The sequence below is a fragment of the Salvelinus alpinus genome, chromosome 18 (genome assembly GCF_045679555.1).
Source record: "Salvelinus alpinus chromosome 18, SLU_Salpinus.1, whole genome shotgun sequence".
NCBI classification, from domain to species: domain Eukaryota; kingdom Metazoa; phylum Chordata; class Actinopteri; order Salmoniformes; family Salmonidae; genus Salvelinus; species Salvelinus alpinus.
Genome location: NC_092103.1, coordinates 24,876,218 through 24,893,690, shown reverse-complemented (window position 1 = coordinate 24,893,690; position 17,473 = coordinate 24,876,218). Strand labels below are relative to the sequence as shown.

General features: G+C 43.8%; 1 protein-coding gene across 2 annotated transcripts in view; it reads left to right on the top strand.

Annotated features, from left to right (window-relative positions):
• The first annotated feature begins 4,323 nt into the window (after positions 1 to 4,323).
• whrna (whirlin a) overlaps positions 4,324 to 17,473 on the top strand; it is a 161,943-nt gene continuing 148,793 nt past the window's right edge. For both annotated transcript variants that reach the window (XM_071350758.1, XM_071350756.1), the window contains exon 1: positions 4,324 to 5,882. In XM_071350758.1, coding sequence (XP_071206859.1) covers positions 5,145 to 5,882 — 738 coding nt within the window. In that variant the 5' untranslated portion in view covers positions 4,324 to 5,144. The remainder of the gene's footprint in view (positions 5,883 to 17,473) is intronic.

Sequence of the window (17,473 nt, the reverse complement as noted above, 5' to 3'; positions counted from 1 at the left end):
ACACACACAAACACTGTTCACGGTGCTGAATGTTATCTCCTTTACTGCAGCTCACACACACACACACACACACACACACACACACACACACACACACACACACACACACACACACACACACACACACACACACACACACACACACACACACACACACACACACACACACACACACACACACACACACACACACACACACACACACACACACACACACACACTGAAGTCCATTCAGATGGCTCTGTTGGTGATGGCATACAGTGGTCGGTGCCTCAATTATACTTTAATTGTCTGCCACTATGAACTATAAGGATTAGGATTTGTCTGTTTCTGCAATCGCAATGAGGAGCTGCAACAGTCTGCAGTAGAAATTGAAAATCAAGCTGATAGCCTAAGCTGTGCCGGTGCTGTGAGGGAAGAGAGTCAGTTAATTGCCTGTCTCTCTTTGCTGTGCATATTGTAGTGGAATGGAGCTTTTTTGTCACTCTATCTCCGTCTGATTGGGGATGCTCTGCTTTATAATAGTGTTTACTTTTGCTTTCCCTTGGCGATTGCCCACTAACTCCTTTAATTAGTCCTATAAATCACTCCCCCATCTCTCTCTCTCTCTCCCTCCCTCCCTCCCTCTCTCTCCCTCTCCTTTTCTCCTATACCCACAGATCAGCTCACTGAAGACAAGGACTCCATTCCTCATTATTCTTCAGAGGTTAACCTTTGCAGAGACGATTGGACCGCATCTCCAGAGCCCCCTGGACGTCTCTCAGATTAGCATAATTGAACATGCCTGTGCTTCTGTGTCATAAACAGATATCATAGGGAACCTTTGGAAAGGGGGGGGGGGGGGGGGGTGTACTACTAAGCTAACATATGGAATTGTTTTAAGATGGTCATACCAAGGATCAATTAGCTACTTTTCTAAAAGTAATCTGTTACAGTTACTAGTTCCCTGACCAAAATTGTAATCAGTAACATAACTTTTGGATTACCCAAACTCAGTAACAGAATCTGATTACATTCCATTAATTTTAGATGACTTTCCCCTTAAGAGGCATTAGAAAAAGACAAACATGTATGTAACCATTTGAACAACATCTATTGCAGGATAAAACAATGTTGAAGTTTACATAGCTGGTCATATATGGATGTTAAATTTTACTTTATCGGTTGGTTATGTAGGCTTCTTCTAACCCATCGCTTTCTACTACATATAATAATACGATTCAATTATGTCTTTACATTAAAAACCAAAGTCTATCAGAATTCCAGTCATTCCAATAAATGTTATACCCCTTGATCTTCAAGAATAGGACTCGGAAATATGGACGTATAAATTAGCCAAATTGTTTTACGTGAGCATGACCCCAAAACGAAATACTTATTAGCCAGCCCTACTCTTGTTTATGGAGGACTGAATGGACTTATTGATTGGAGATGAAAAATAAATGCTGCGCTCATGGAATGGCATGCTTTGAGCACTACTGAAAAGCTACATTTACAGTACATGTGAAAAATGAATGCCATATGCTGCATTTTCTATAGGCCTATTGTCTACCTTTTTGTTGGTGACACTTTGACATCTTGATAATATGCAGCTGATTAAAGGGCAAATCCACAGATGAAACAATAACAAAATGGGCACCCCGCCTCTGTTTTGGTAAAAAGCTGAGGGATGGGCCTGGAGAAATGTAACCACTCTCAGATTAATAGACAGAGCTATGGATGCAATGATTGACCATCCATGATTTTAAAAAAAAGTATTGTCTTAACCACGTTATGAGGCTATACAGTGTTTGTTTACATTTACAATGTTTACAAACATTGGAGTAAAACAAGCTTATATTTAGGGTTCTCATGGAGTGTGACAGTTGAACTAAGCTCATGAGGCATTTACAAGTTATATTCTTCAAGAATCAATGCATATATATATATAATATATATAGTTGAAGTCGGAAGTTTACATACACTTAGGTTGGCGTCATTAAAACTGGTTTTTCAACCACTCCACAAATTTCTTGTGAACAAACTATAGTTTTGGCAAGTCGGTTAGGACATCTACTTTGTGCATGACACAAGTACTTTTTCCAACAATTGTTTACAGACAGATTATTTCACTTATGATTCCCTGTATCACAATTCCAGTGGGTCAGAAGTTTACATACACTAAGTTGACTGTGCCTTTAAACAGCTTGGAAAAATCTAGAAAATTATATAATGGCTTTAGAAGCTTCTGATAAGCTAATTGACATGATGTGAGTCAATTGGAGGTGTACCTGTGGATGTATTTCAAGGCCTACCCTCAAACTCAGTGCTTCTTTGCTTGACATCATTGTAAAATCAAAAGAAATCAGCCAAGACCTCAGAAAGAAAATTGTAAACCTCCACAAGTCTGGTTCATCCTTGGGAGCAATTTCCAAACGCCTGAAGGTACCACGTTCATCTGTACAAACAAAAGTACACAAGTATAAACACCATGGGACCAGGCAGCCGTCATACCGATCAGGAAGGAGACGTGTTCTGTCTCCTAGAGATGAACGTACTTTGGTGCGAAAAGTGCAAATCAATCCCAGAACAACAGCAAAGGACCTTGTGAAGATGCTGGAGGAAACAGGTACAAAAGTATCTATATCCACAGTAAAACAAGTCTTATATCAACAAAACCTGAAAAGCCGCTCAGCAAGGAAGAAGCCACTGCTCCAAAACCGCCATAAAAAAGCCAGACTATGGTTTGCAACTGCTCATGGGGACAAAGATCGTACTTTTTGGAGAAATGTCCTCTGGTCTGATGAAACAAAAATATAACTGTTTGGCCATAATGACCATTGTTATGTTTGGAGGAAAAAGGGGGAGGCTTGCAAGCCGAAGAACACCATCCCAACCGTGAAGCACGGAGGTGGCTGCATCATGATGTGGGGGTGCTTTGCTGCAGGAGGGACTAGTGCACTTCACAAAATAGATGGCATCATGAGGGAGGAAAATTATGTGGATATATTGAAGCAACATCTCAAGACATCAGTCAGGAAGTTAAAGCTTGGTCGCAAGTGGGTCTTCCAAATGGAAAATGACCCCAAGCATACTTCCAAAGTTGTGGCAAAATGGCTTAAGGACGACAAAGTCAAGGTATTGGAGCGGCCATCACAAAGCCCTGACCTCAATCCTATAGAAAATTTGTGGGCAGAACTGAAAAAGCATGTGCGAGCAAGAAGGCCTACAAACCTGCTTCAGTTACACCTGCTCTGTCAGGAGGAATGGGCCAAAATTCACCCAACTTATTGTGGGAAGCTTGTGGAAGGCTGCCCGAAACGTTTGACCCAAGTTAAACAATTTAAAGGCAATGCTACCAAATACTAATTGAGTGTATGTAAACTTTTGAGAAGTATCAAAGATTTTGTTTTCGCAAACACACTTTCTGAATTTAAAAGTAATCCTCGAAGTAATCCTCTAGTTTTTCAAAAGTATCGGTAATTTGATTACAATATTTTTGCTGGTAAAGTAAGGGATACATTTTTTTTTTAATCCGTTACTCCCCAACCTTGGCTCTTTGTGATATTTCTATCTGCACCGCTTGCCTACTGAACATTGCCCTGCTCTTCTGTCATGTGGTTCACTTCTGTGTTTTTTTACTGTTTAACTCCCATCCATCAATCGGTCAGTGGACACGGTGGACTGGCAGGATAATTCTGGCCAATGATAATCCAGTATCACAGATAGCCTACAAGTAGACTGCTAGATGTGATATCAAGTTCCCAGTGAGATAAGTCATGTGTAGATGTCTGCCACCTGCCATGCTACCCACTCAATGATAACAATCTCTGACTATAATTAGTTATATTGTTATCTCTCTACTATCACAGTTTTTTGGGGTTCTTGGTTAAAATGTTTACCTTGGCAATTCTTAGACTTTTAGAATAGGTCTATTCACAGGGAATGGAAAACATTGTCTGTGTACTAAAGGCTATATAATTACATATGATCTCTGTGGTAAAGCCAATTGAAGCAGTATTTTCTCACTCACTGGATATTGATGCCATGTATATTTTCGTCCTTATTATTATGCATGCACCTGAGAGTGCGTGCATAACGGTTGCGTGATTCTGTAGTGAGCTTCGAATGTTAACATTTTCAATCAAACTAAAAATAACCCCACGCAGGTTTAGCAAATTAGAGTTATTTCTGCGCTTGGTGGTTCCCACGGGGGTGTGTTGTTGGTTACCAAGCAACGTATTCGTTCCACACGATCGGCTGCGTCATTTCCTCCTGACAAGCGATTGGAGGGAGGGAGCGAGACCCCAGACTGTACAGCAGCATATAGCAGCTGGTCGGGAATCTTGCGGAGACAACTGCCGACTATGTCAACGCAAGGCTGGAACCAAGTAAATAGTTATATAAACCAAAAACTACCGGGGGAAACATTAACTTTACTTGAAAATGGCTTAATTGTCTTTGCGCTATTTGGAACAAAGCTCCGGCTGGATATATTTGCAAGGGATAAAACAACTGCACAATATGAACTTCGGTCTCCGGTAAAGGAACAAAGCAAAATACCAACTTCTATCTAGAACGTCTTGGGTATTATTTTCCGAATCTTGTGTTCATATAGTAAGTAGTACGTTTATCACTTGATATTAATTTGTAGTAGACCTATTATTTTGGCGCTCGAGCTTCTTGTGCCTGTTGACGAGGTGATATATGTGGATACCTGAGAAGCAGCTCGCGAGCTACCTGACCTTAATGCACGAAAACAAGACCAAGGCTATGAAATGTTTCTTCTATGTGCATTTGTCTATTTCATGTGCCTTTTTGACGGTTGATTAGCCAAACGGAGTACTGAAGTTCATATCTTAGGCTATTATTAAACTGAAAATCGGATGAAAATGTTATATAATTTGTGTTTGAAATTATGACATTGAACTTGAGTTGTTTCAGTTATTGCTCGAGGATGCGTTCAAAGACTGTTGTAATTCAGCCGGTTGTGTAAGACAGCCCTCAGCCTCAGACCTAGCCAATATGTATATTAGTGGAGTGGACGTCCTGCACAAAACGCTATGCCACGCTCCGTTTTAAAGGAGCCCAGTCCAGCGCTCTCGGCCTAATGACTAATGTCCCCCTGCTCCAGTGTGGCTCTGTGACCCAGTCACACGTCTAGGATGAGCACGGATCTAGAGCGCATGTCGCTCAACTCCTCCTCGGCCAACTCTGTGGCCTCGAGTGCCCGCACGCTGTCAGCCAACGTCAAGAAGCTGCACAACGCGCTCAACCTGCTGCTTAACGACTTGGAGCGGGAGCAGTTCATTCACTGCCTCAACGTGTACCACTCCAAGCGTAATGTCTACGACCTGGTTCAAACCCTCAAAGTCATTCTCAATGCGCCCAGCAAACGCCAACTTCTGCCCATGCTACGGCTGGTCATTCCCCGCTCCGACCAGCTTCTGTTTGACCAGTACACCTCGGAGGGCCTTTACTTGAAATCTGATTTACTTGCCAGGAATGGGAGCGCCGAAGCGGTGGGCGAAGGTTCCAGTGCGAGTCCAACTCCTCCCGGGCATTTCTCGCCAACTCCCCCCGGATCTCAGGTTGCGCTGCGCGGCTCTCCGGATAGTTTCAGCACCTGCAGTGATGGGACAGTTCCCCTCGTGCCGCTTCTTGGGAGAAGCTTCCTGCACGAGCCTCCAGGAGAGGTCCGACAGGTGACCCTGAAACGGCACAAGAGCAACGAGGGCTTGGGTTTCAGTATCCGCGGCGGCTCAGAGCACGGGGTCGGGATCTATGTGTCTCTGGTGGAGCCAGGATCCCTGGCCGAGAAAGAGGGACTGAGGATTGGGGATCAGATTATGAAAGTCAACAGCACAGTGTTCGATAAAGTCACGCACGCTGAAGCGGTGAAGGTAAGTGTGTGTGTGTGTGTGTGTGTGTGTGTGTGTGTGTGTGTGTGTGTGTGTGTGTGTGTGTGTGTGTGTGTGTGTGTGTGTGTGTGTGTGTGTGTGTGTGTGTGTGTGTGTGTGTGTGTGTGTGTGTGTGTGTGTGTCTGTGTGTGTGTGTGTCTGTGTCACGTTTCAGCCAAGCAATGTATGGCACGTATGATAGCACAGTATAGAGTTAATACACAGGCCTACAAGAGGTAACTGCCCTCGCCAGTCGCCAGGGTCACTAGCTTACATGTAGAGAAATATAATGCGCCCATGGTCAAGCCAAGGCCATGCAACCAACGCATGGATCCGGGGCCAGTGGCTTCAAATGTGCCAATGGCAGAATGATGTGCGTCGTTTACACTGGCCTGCGCCTTTGACCCCAAATCCCCATCTCCCTGGTGTAATCAGGCCCCTGTCCGTGGTTAATCATGTATTTGGCCACGGTGGCTGAAATTGACCCCCGGAGCAAACAGGCGATGATTTATAACTTTCGTTATCGAGAGGAATTGGTTCATGTAGGCCCTGTAGCGGTTGACTTGTTGTCACAGGCTGGTTATTGTGCCGCCTGGTGTAGCACCGGAACCTTGTAATTGAAAACTGTCAACTAGGCTGTCCATGGTCGACTCATGTCTCCCATAATCAGTAGTATTTTTTTTGTGTCAATTGAAATCGTACCGAAAAGGTTGTTGGTAAACAAATTTCTTTGAATCTTTGCCTCAACCGGCTATATAGTTGACTTATTAACTAATAATATAAGAGCATATTTATGTAATAATTTATCCATTAGATAGGTCTGATAAAACAAGAGTACCGTGTTGATGAGGTATTGAGCGCTGTCCATGGTGTTGAATAGTATGGATCGCATCTACCGCGACTAGTGGTGCTAGTTGTGCTGTCCATGGTGCTGAATCGTAAGCCCTCTATGGTAACTCTCTCTCGGTCTCTCTCTCTGTCTCGGTCTCCAATTCAAATGGCATTATTGGCATGGGAAACATATGTTTACATTGCCAAAGCAAGTGAAATAGATAATAAACAAAAGTGAAATAAACAATCAAAAATAAACGGTAAACATTACACAAACAAAAGTTGTAAATGAATAGAGACATTTCAAATGTTATATTATGGCCATGTACAGTGTTTTTAATGATATGCAAATGGTTAAAGTACAAAAGTGAAAATAAATATACATAAATATGGGTTGTATTTACAATGGTGTTTGTTCTTCACTGGTTGCCATTTTCTTGTGGGTGGCAACAGGTCACACATCTTGCTGCTGTGTTGACACACTGTGGTATTTCACCCAAAATATATGGGAGTTTAACAAAATTGGATTTGTTTTTAATTTTCTTTGTGGGTCTGTGTAATCTGAGGCAAATATATGTCTCTAATATGGTCATACATTTGGCAGGAGGTTAGGAAGTGCAGCTCGGTTTCCACCTCATTTTGTGGGAAGTGTGCACATTGCCTGTCTTCTCTTGAGAGCCAGGTCTGCCTACGGCGGCCTCTTTCTCCCTCTCGCTCTCTCTCTCCCTCTCCTCTCTTTGACAGACAGACAGACAGACAGACAGACAGACAGACAGACAGACAGACAGACAGACAGACAGACAGAGAGAGAGAGAGAGAGAGAGAGAGAGAGAGAGAGAGAGAGAGAGAGAGAGAAAGGAAATACTTTCAAGCAGAACTTCATAGATTTACAGCAGCACTGCTCGTTTACAATATGTTTACTCCCACTGTACATCCTACCTCTACCAGCTCTCCCCTGCTCCACTTTGTTAGAAACTTCCCCTGAAGCTCTTTAGCTGACCAGTCTGTCTCCTAAGAGCCTGTCTTGGCTGTGCTTCCTGGATCCTGTGCCAGGGTGTGCCCCACAGTCAGCGCTTAGAGCTTTTTTAGGATAATCTTTTCCATGGCATGCTTGGCAGCGAGGACCAGCACCGTGACGGGAACAGGGTCATAAATCCTGCCCTCCTGGGGCCATGTCCAATCGGTTGCAGCAGGAGAGATGCAGAGGGAGACGTCTGTCTACCTACCGCTTAATCAGATTGATCTGAGTCTCTGAGTCTGTGAAACAGAGGAGGCAGGAGATTAAATTACCATCCCTTTGGTTTTGCTAGTCTCTCTCTCTCTCTCTCTCTCTCGGTGCCAACACAGCTTGTGATGGGCAGCTGGTCCCTGCTAGGCTGACAGCTCCTTGAGGATTACAATATGGAGAGAATTGAGTGCAGGCTCTCTGGGTTGGGCTGAGGTGGTGTGGTGCCCATCAGAGGAATGGCCAGAAGGAGAGAGATTGGGAAGAGGCCTAGGCAGAGGGTCCCAAGGCAGCTCACTCTTTTGCTGTTTAGGAATGAACAGATAGCTATCTGACTCGGTAAATTGAGTTCATACCAGTCACGGAGCATAATATGCTATTGGGATCTTGCAGCTGAAAAACAAACTCCACTAGGACTTGTGCTGCTGTCTGAGGTGCCTGTGTGTGGATGGCTGGGGGAAGCACTCCTGTATTTCTCTTCCATCTTCTTTCTGTGTCCAGAGGTTCAAATAGCAAAATGTTGACTATGTATTTCTTATGAGACATTTAGAGTGCTTCTGTTGACTATTCCTTATAGCTCAGGCTACACTATAGGGTCATACTTTTTCTCCACTTCCTGCCTGAATGACGTGCCCAAAGTAAACTGCCTGTTGCTTAGGCCCTGAAGCCAGGATATTCATATAATTGGTACCATTGGAAAGAAAACACTTTGAAGTTTGTAGAAATGTTCAAATAATGTAGGATAATATAACACAATAGATATGGTAGGAGAAAATCCAAAGAAAGACCAACCAGAATTTTTTTGGAGAGAGAGAGATCATCCTCTTAGAAAGGCAAGAGAAAGGTCATATTGAAAATTAGCTCCCTGGATTAGCCCCCTGGAATTCCTATGGCTTCCACAGGGTGTCAGCAGTCTATGTTCAAGGTTTCAGGCTTGTAACTTCAAAAACGAATAAGAAATACCAGTTTTACGCACCTGCTAAAATCGGTTTCCTATTGAACATACTTCTTTCCGAAATAAATATTATTGTTTGATTACATTTAGGGTATCTGAGGAGTAAATAGAAACGGATTTCGACTTGTTGAAACAAAGTTAAGGGGTAGATTTTCGGATTCCTTTCTCTGTAAGTTGAACAAGTGGATTACTCAAATCGATGGCGCCAACTAAACAGACTTTTTGGGGATATAAAGAAGGATTTTATCTAACAAAACAACACAACATGTTATAGCTGGGACCCTTTGGATGACAAATCAGAGGAAGATTCTCAAAAAGTAAGTGAATATTTTATCATTATATGTGAATGTATGAAACCTGTGCCGGTGGAAAAATATTTTGATGTGGGGCGCCGTCCTCAAACAATCGCATGGCATTTTTCGCTGTAATAGCTCCTGTAAATCGTATAGTGCAGTTAGGTTAACAGGAATTTAAGCTTTCCGATATAAGACATTTATATGTACCTAAAAGTTTAAAATCCATAATATTTATGATTATTTATTTGAATTGCGCGCCCTCCAGTTTCACGCGGGACTCCTATCCCTGATTAACAGAGCTCAGTGCTGTTTATGTTTACACTTCTGCTAAATGTATTCTCTACAAGGGAGAGGGGAGTTTTAGATGGGTAACTTAAACATTTTAAGGACTTTAAAAGGTGGACCTTTGCTACAAATTGCAGTCTCTTGGGCAACAGATAATGATTTACCAAAATAAACTTTGGCTGTAGCTCAACAACCCCTCTGTTTTCTGCCCGAAAGAGTTGTTTGGCTCACCATTTGTTGTTTAAGTAGGGCCAACTCACATTTGTAATGACAAGGGGGTCTGATTTGTGTCGTCCTCTCCACACAGATGGCTCAGGAAGAAAACAGAGGCCTGTACTAAGTGCCGAGGCCAGGTGGGGTCTGCTGTGTTCTCTTGATTCCATTCCCTTTTTAAATTATGAAGTGAATTATTTATCAAATGCTTTAATTACGCAAGCGGAGACTAATTCCTCTTGCCCCAGTATGACTGTGCTCCGGTGTGATTAATATTGAAATGTTTACCGGCGTAGATGACGAACAAGGAGAGTAGAATGAAGATTTCATCCCAAATGGTACCCTATTGCCTATGTACTGCACTACTTCTGACCATGGCTCTATTGGGAATAGGGTGGCATTTGGGACGCAGACACAGTCACATCCGTCTCACTGACCACAATGTATGCCTTGACAGCCAGGGGAGAAGATGAGGCTATCCTTCACACAATCTTTAAGCCATCGTCTTTCCACTCTTTCTCATGTTTTCATTGGCGCTCATACTCAAACTCATCTGTCTATATTTCATTATCATGAACAGAAAACACAGTGTCTCTTTCTGGCACTGGCAATGTCTCTGTTGAGATATGATATGTTTTCCCCCTTTTATGCTGCTGCGTTATGCTTAGTATACATTCTCCCTGGGCATATATCGGTCACGCATGCACACTCACCCACACACACACAAAAAGAACACTGTCAGACTGAGCTTTCTCTCTGTCAACTTTCTTCACCCCCTTTCTGTCTCAAAGCACTGTTTGTGTTCACCCCCAGTCTCTCCTGGGGTCTTCCACACCCGCCCTGCTAAAGTGACTCCATTGTGTCTGGGAAATTGTTTTCCAATGGACTGCAGGGATGGTTTGGTTCACGACCAACGCGTCCCTAATCCATCACCTGTTCTCACTTGTTCTCTGCTGGCAGTGTCGCTCAACTAGCCAATAATATCCTATATTCACTGCCCAGAGCTGTGGTTAGATATGTGCAGAAATATCACTCATTCTATTAGTATCCGGGTCGGTTCACTTATACAGTACTGACATTGATTTCAATGGAGACTGTATTAGGAGCACGATTAAAGTGACAGTTAAGTTGTCTGGGTGGTACATGGTTTAGTTGACACCATGAGAATTTAGGGCTAAACTCAGACAAAGGAAACGCTGGTCTGGGACTTGCAGCTTTATTATTTCGTCAGCATCCCAAATGGCACCCTATTTCCTATTTAGTGCACTACATTTGACCAAGTCCCATTTTTGTTCAGTGGCTTTTGGCAGGTATTTGTTTGATATAGGATTGGGATTTACACAGGCGTGCTGATACAGGTTGTGTACACGCATGCACGTGCACGTGCACGTGCACGTGCGCACACACACACACACACACACACACACACACACACACACACACACACACACACACACACACACACACACACACACACACACACACACACACACACACACACACACACACACACACACACACTTGTGCCTTAGTTATCCTGCAGAGGAAAAAAAGACCACCTTGGCTGGTGTGTTGATAATCTGTTTTTTCTCTCTGAGGATGAGAGAGGAGCGCATCAGGGGCTTTTCAGGAGTATCACACTGAAACATGCTGAGAGGAAATCCTTTTGGTTTGAGAAGTTCAAACAAACATACACTATCTCCCTCTTTCTCTCTCTCCCTCTCATTCTCTCACACACACAGTCACTGCTGCTGCTCACAGCCTGATGTGTGCCGCCAGCTAACAATTTTCCCTCCAGAGTAGGAAGATAGGGAGAGAGATAGAAAAAGGGGGGGATTTGATAGAGTTGCAGAATGGTATAGGAATGGAAGAATGTTAAGGGATATGACTTCCTGGAAAGTTCTCTGATGTTTTACTGTGGTATACTCATGTTCAGGACCAGAAGTGTTCCTAACCACATGACATGAACAGAAAAAGCCCCCGGGCCCTAGTTACAGGACCCAGGTCTATATTTTCGGCTGGCGTTAATGCAGTGCTAGTGTCGAATGCACACTCTTTGGCAAATTCGACTTGTAAAAGCCAGCGCTCTGTTATTTTCCAACTCTGGGTCTGTCCTTAAAACACGAGTGCTAATGTGCCAATTTCAAGCAGCGCTACTGGTGATATTTAAGACTCACAGAAAGCTGGTTATAGCGGTAATGCAATTGGTTATGGCATTGAGTTTGCCAGCGGAGGCGCATAGTAGCCTAATCAGTAGCCTAACCAATGTTTTATTAAAATATCACGAGCAGCAGTTTTTTCTTTACATTGGACATTATTTTTGTCCATGCAGCTTCTCTGAAACGTTTGGACTCATTAAGCCTATGTGCGATGCCCATTGAATGAAAGGTGTCAGTGACTGTAGGAAGTCCGTTTAGGAACATCAAGTTATTACAATATATTGCTTATTATTTTTCCTTTATTCCACGTCAGGAAGTTGGAGAATTTAGAATTTTTCAAACACTTGCAAAAATAAATTTCCTGCAATCTCGAGCCATAATCATTATGCTTAATTCTATTCTATGTAAAAAAGTGTTTATTTTTCTGCATACCTCTTGAGGTGCCTGTATCCATATTTTTTTAAGGAAACTAAATATGCTTCTCTGCATCTCTGCTAAAATCGGTGTAAAAGATGGAAATTAATGTCTTATTCAGTACATTAGTAATTGTTGCTTTTCTAAAGTCTACCAACATTGCCAGCAGGCCAGCTAAGGTAGTGAGATAGTTATCAATAAGTGCATCGAGGACGTCGTCCCCACAGTGACTGTACGTACATACCAACAGGTAACATTCGCACTGAGCTAAAGGGTAGAGCTGCCACTTTCAAGGAGCGGGCCTCTAACCCCGGAAGCTTATAAGAAATCCCACTATGCCCTCCGACGAACCATTAAACAGGCAACGCGTCAATACAGGACTAAGATCTAATCGTACTATACCGGCTCTGACGCTTGTAGGATGTGGCAGGGCTTGCAACCTATTACAGACTACAAAGGGAAGCACAGCCGAGAGCTGCCCAGTGAAACAATCCTACCAGACAAGTTAAATAACTTCTATGCTCGCTTCGAGACAAGTAACACTGAAACATGCATGAGAGCATCAGCTGTTTCGGATGACTGTATGATCACGCTCTCCGCAGCCGATGTGAGTAAGACCTATAAACAGGTCAACATTCACAAGGCCGCTGGGCCAGACGGATTGCCAGGACGTGTACTGCGAGCATGCGCGGACCAACTGGCAAGTGTCTTCACTGACATTTTCAACCTCTCCCTGTCTGAGTCTGTAATACCAACATATTTCAAGCAGACCATCATAGTCCCTGTGCCCAAGAACACTAAGGTAACCTGCCTAAATGACTACCGACCTGTAGCACTCATGTCTGTAGCCATGAAGTGCTTTGAAAGGCTCGCTCTCATCAACAACATTCTCCCATTCTCCCATAAACCCTAGACCCACTCCAATTTGCAAACCGCACCAACAGATCCACAAATGATGCAATCTCTATTGCACTCCACACTGCCCTTTCCCACCTGGACAAAAGGAACACTTATGTTCAACTGCATGCATTGTCGAGTCTGGTACGACATAGTGTGCTAATTGGTCTAGTCGATTCTACTAATCCAGTCATCAAACTGTGTCATGGGGTCAATAGATAATGATTGGTCCTATAGCTACAACAAGGATCTATCTACAGAGCATGATAGTATGAACACTTTCTCTTTGTATACATCCCAAGTGGCACCCTATTCCCTATATAGTGCACTACTTTTGACCAGGGCCCATAGGTCAGTGCTCTACAGATGTAGGATCTTAATTTGATCACCCTGTTGTTTCAGGAAATGTCCTGCACAGCAGGAAATGCAAACTTGTATTTAAGGTTTAAAAAACGCTTCTAAAGTTATTAATTTCCACTTTCAAATTTTAGACTTGATTTGCCCCTAACTAAAAATGGATCAACCCCTACAAAAATGTCAATTTATTATAATCCACACAATAATTTACATTTCCTGTTGCTGCAGGGTTATTTTCTTGCTGTCAAATTAAGATCCTACATCTGTATGTAGGGAATATGGTGCTGGGACACAACTTATATCTAGGAGATCCAGATATCTTCATTATCTCCAAGTTCCCCTGGGAGGAGCTCTGTCTCTCTCTGGGTCATCTGATACACGTCAGCCTCGAGCCTCCTCTCTCCCACATCACATGACCCTGGACACTCAGTCTGACAACACACACACACACACACACACACACACACACACACACACACACACACACACACACACACACACACACACACACACACACACACACACACACACACACACACACACACACACACACACACACACACACACACACACATATTTGAGAAGGCAAGGAGACAGAGTGAATGTGTGCCCCTCTTGTCCTGTGCAGAAGAGCTCTGTGTACCACTGCTAGCTGTTTGCATCTGCATTGGTAATGAGTGATCTGGGAAAGTATCAATTTAAAGCAAATGGGAGAGCCTGGGTGCCCAGTCCCCTCTCCTTGGAGGTCTGATTGGCTGTGTCCTCTGCTCAGGGTTACCTAAGTCTGAATTATTGATCAAGAGCTTACCCTTACCTCATTATCTGTGTCTATAAAAGAGGGAAAGAGAAAGAGAGCGATAGAGAGAGTACAAACCATTAAGCTTTGGGGGTCATTGAATGAATTTGTCCTCTATGATTTGTATTTTTCATATTGCTCCTGGAACAGTGTCAGCTCTTAACCACACAACACTCCCAGCCAGAACCTCTCAGCTCTATACTGTATTAGAGACTGCCAATAGCTGCTGGCTTGCTCTAGTATTGATAATTGATCCAGTGGGTTTGTCTCTGTGTACTCTGGGTGTGTATTCCCCACACAGCATTTAATAGCATCTGTTGTCATTTGTGCTACATTTCCCTTCCGGTTTTGAGTCTGTGTCGTTGTTGTCACCCACTCTAATCAATGCTCTGGCACGGGACAAGCGCTACAGGGCCAATCCATAATGTGCAAACCAGTCTGGTGTGGGGTCACAGAAATTCCAGTGGGAACACTTCTGGAATACATAGGAATTTTGGGAAAGTTACTGTACTTTTGCAACCTTTGTCTAGCTGCACATAGCTTACCATGGCCATAGACCTTCACACCAGGGTTGAGGTCAATTCAAATGGAAGAAAAAATATTTGAAATAAGTAGCTTCCACTTCTCAGTTTATTGAGAAGTCAATGAAGATAGTTTCCATTTGATTAGTTATTGGAATTTTAGTTTACTTCCCGGAATTGACTAACTTCAGGTTACATCTGGGCGTGCAATGCCGTGCATGTTTGCATGTATGTGGGAATCTGTGTTAGATCATGACAGTCACACAACTGACCCAGGTGTCATTCAGAGTACCGGGTCACAGCCACAGCATAGCCATAAAAGCCAGATATATGGTCCCTCTGTTGGCTTCCGAACTGGCACCCTAGTACATATAATGCACTACTTTTGACAAGAACCTTATGCTCCATTACATAAGGAATAGGGTGACATTTTGGACGCAATGATACAGTATATACTGCGCGTTCGGAAAGTATTCATACCCCTTCCATTTTCCCACAGGTGTAGACCTTACCGTGAAATGCTTACTTAGAAGCCCTTAATCAACAATACAGTATTAAGAAAATAGAGTAAAAAAAAGATTGACTGAATAAACTAAAGTAAAAAAATGTAAATAAACACAATAAAATAACAATGAGGCTATATACAGGGGGTACCGGTACCGAGTCAATGTGCGGGGGTACAGGTTAGTCGAAGACATTTTGTACATGTAGGGGTAAAGTGACTATGCATAGATAATAAACAGTGAGTAGCAGCAATGCAAAAACAAAGGAGGGAGGGGGGGCAATGCAAATAGTCCGTGTGGCCATTTGATTAGTTGTTCAGCAGTCTTATGACTTGGGGTAGAAGCTGTTAAGGAGCCATTTGATTAGTTGTTCAGCAGTCTTATGACTTGGGGTAGAAGCTGTTAAGGAGCCATTTGATTAGTTGTTCAGCAGTCTTATGACTTGGGGTACAAGCTGTTAAGGAGCCATTTGCACCTAGACTTGGCGCTCCGGTACCACATGCCGTGCAGTAGCAGAGAGAACCGTCTATGACAAGGGTGACTGGAGTCTTTGACAACCTTTTGGGCCTTCCTCTGACACGCCTAGTATATAGGTCCTGAATGGCAGGAAGCTTGGCCCCAGTGATGTACTGGGCTGTACGCACTATCCTCTGTAGCGCCTTACGGTCAGATGCCAAGCAGTTGCAAAACCAGGCGGTGATGCAACCGGTCAGGATGCCCCTGATGGTGCAGCTGTAGAACCTTTTGACGATCTGGGGACCCATGCCAAATCTTTTCAGTCTCCTGAGGGGAAAAGGTGTTGTCCTGCCCTCTTCACGACTTTCTTGATGTGTTTGGACCATGATAGTTTGTTGGTGATGTGGACACCAAGGAACTTGAAACTCTCGACCCGCTCCACTACAGCCCCGTCGATGTGAATGGGGTCATTTTCGGCCCTCCTTTTCCTGTAGTCCACAATCATCTCCTTTGTCTTGATCACGTTGAGGGAGAGGTTGTTGTACTGGCACCACACTGCCAGGTCCTGACCTCCCTGTAGACTATCTCATCGTCGTCTGTGATCAGGCCTACCACTGTTGTGTCGTCAGCAAACTTAATGATGGTTCTGGAGTCATGCTTGGCCACGCAGTCGTGGGTGAACAGGGAGTACAGGAGGGAACTAAGCACGCAAGATCCAGTTGCAGAGGGAGGTGTTTAGTCCCAGGGTCCTTAGCTTAGTGATGAGCTTTGTGGGCACTATGGTGTTGAACGCTGAGCTATAGTCATTGAATAGCATTCTCACGTAGGTGTTCCTTTTGTCCAGGTGGGAAAGGGCAGTGTGGAGTGCGATTGAGATTGCGTCATCTCTGGATCTGTTGGGGCGGTATGCGAATTGGAGTGGGTCTAGGGTTTCCGGGATGATGGTGTTGATGTGAGCCATGACCAGCCTTTCAATGCACTTCATGGCTACCGATGTAATTGCTACGGGGCGGTAGTCATTTAGGCAGCTTACCTTCGCTTCCTTGGGCACAGTGACTATGATGGTCTGCTTGAAACATGTAGGTATTACAGACTCGGTCAGGGAGAGGTTGAAAATGTCAGTGAAGACACTTGCCAGTTGGTCCGCGCATGCTCTGAGTACACATCATAGTAATCCGTCCTGTGGCCTTTTGAATGTTGACCTGTTTAATGGTCTTTCTCACATTGGCTACAGAGAGCGTGATCACACAGTCGTCTCGAACAGCAGTTACTCTCATGCATGCTTCAGTGTTGCTTGCCTCGAAGCGAGCATAAAAGGCATTTAGCCCATCTGGTAGGCTCGCGTCACTGGGCAGCCTGCGGCTGGGTTTCCCTTTGCATCCTGTTTCTATTGCATCCCGCTTCCATTAATCATTCTTGAGATGTTTCTACAATTTGATTGGTGTCCACCTGTGGTAAATTCATTTGATTGGACATGATTTGGAAAGGCACACACCTGTCTATATAAGGTCCCACAGATGACAATGCATGTCAGAGAAAAAACCAAGCCATGAGGTCGAAGGAATTTTCCATAGAGCCCCGAGACCGGATTGTTTTGAGGCCAAGATCTGGGCAAGGGTACCAAAACATTTCTACAGCATTGAAGGTCCCAAGAACACAGTGGCCTCCATCATTCTTAAAAGAAAG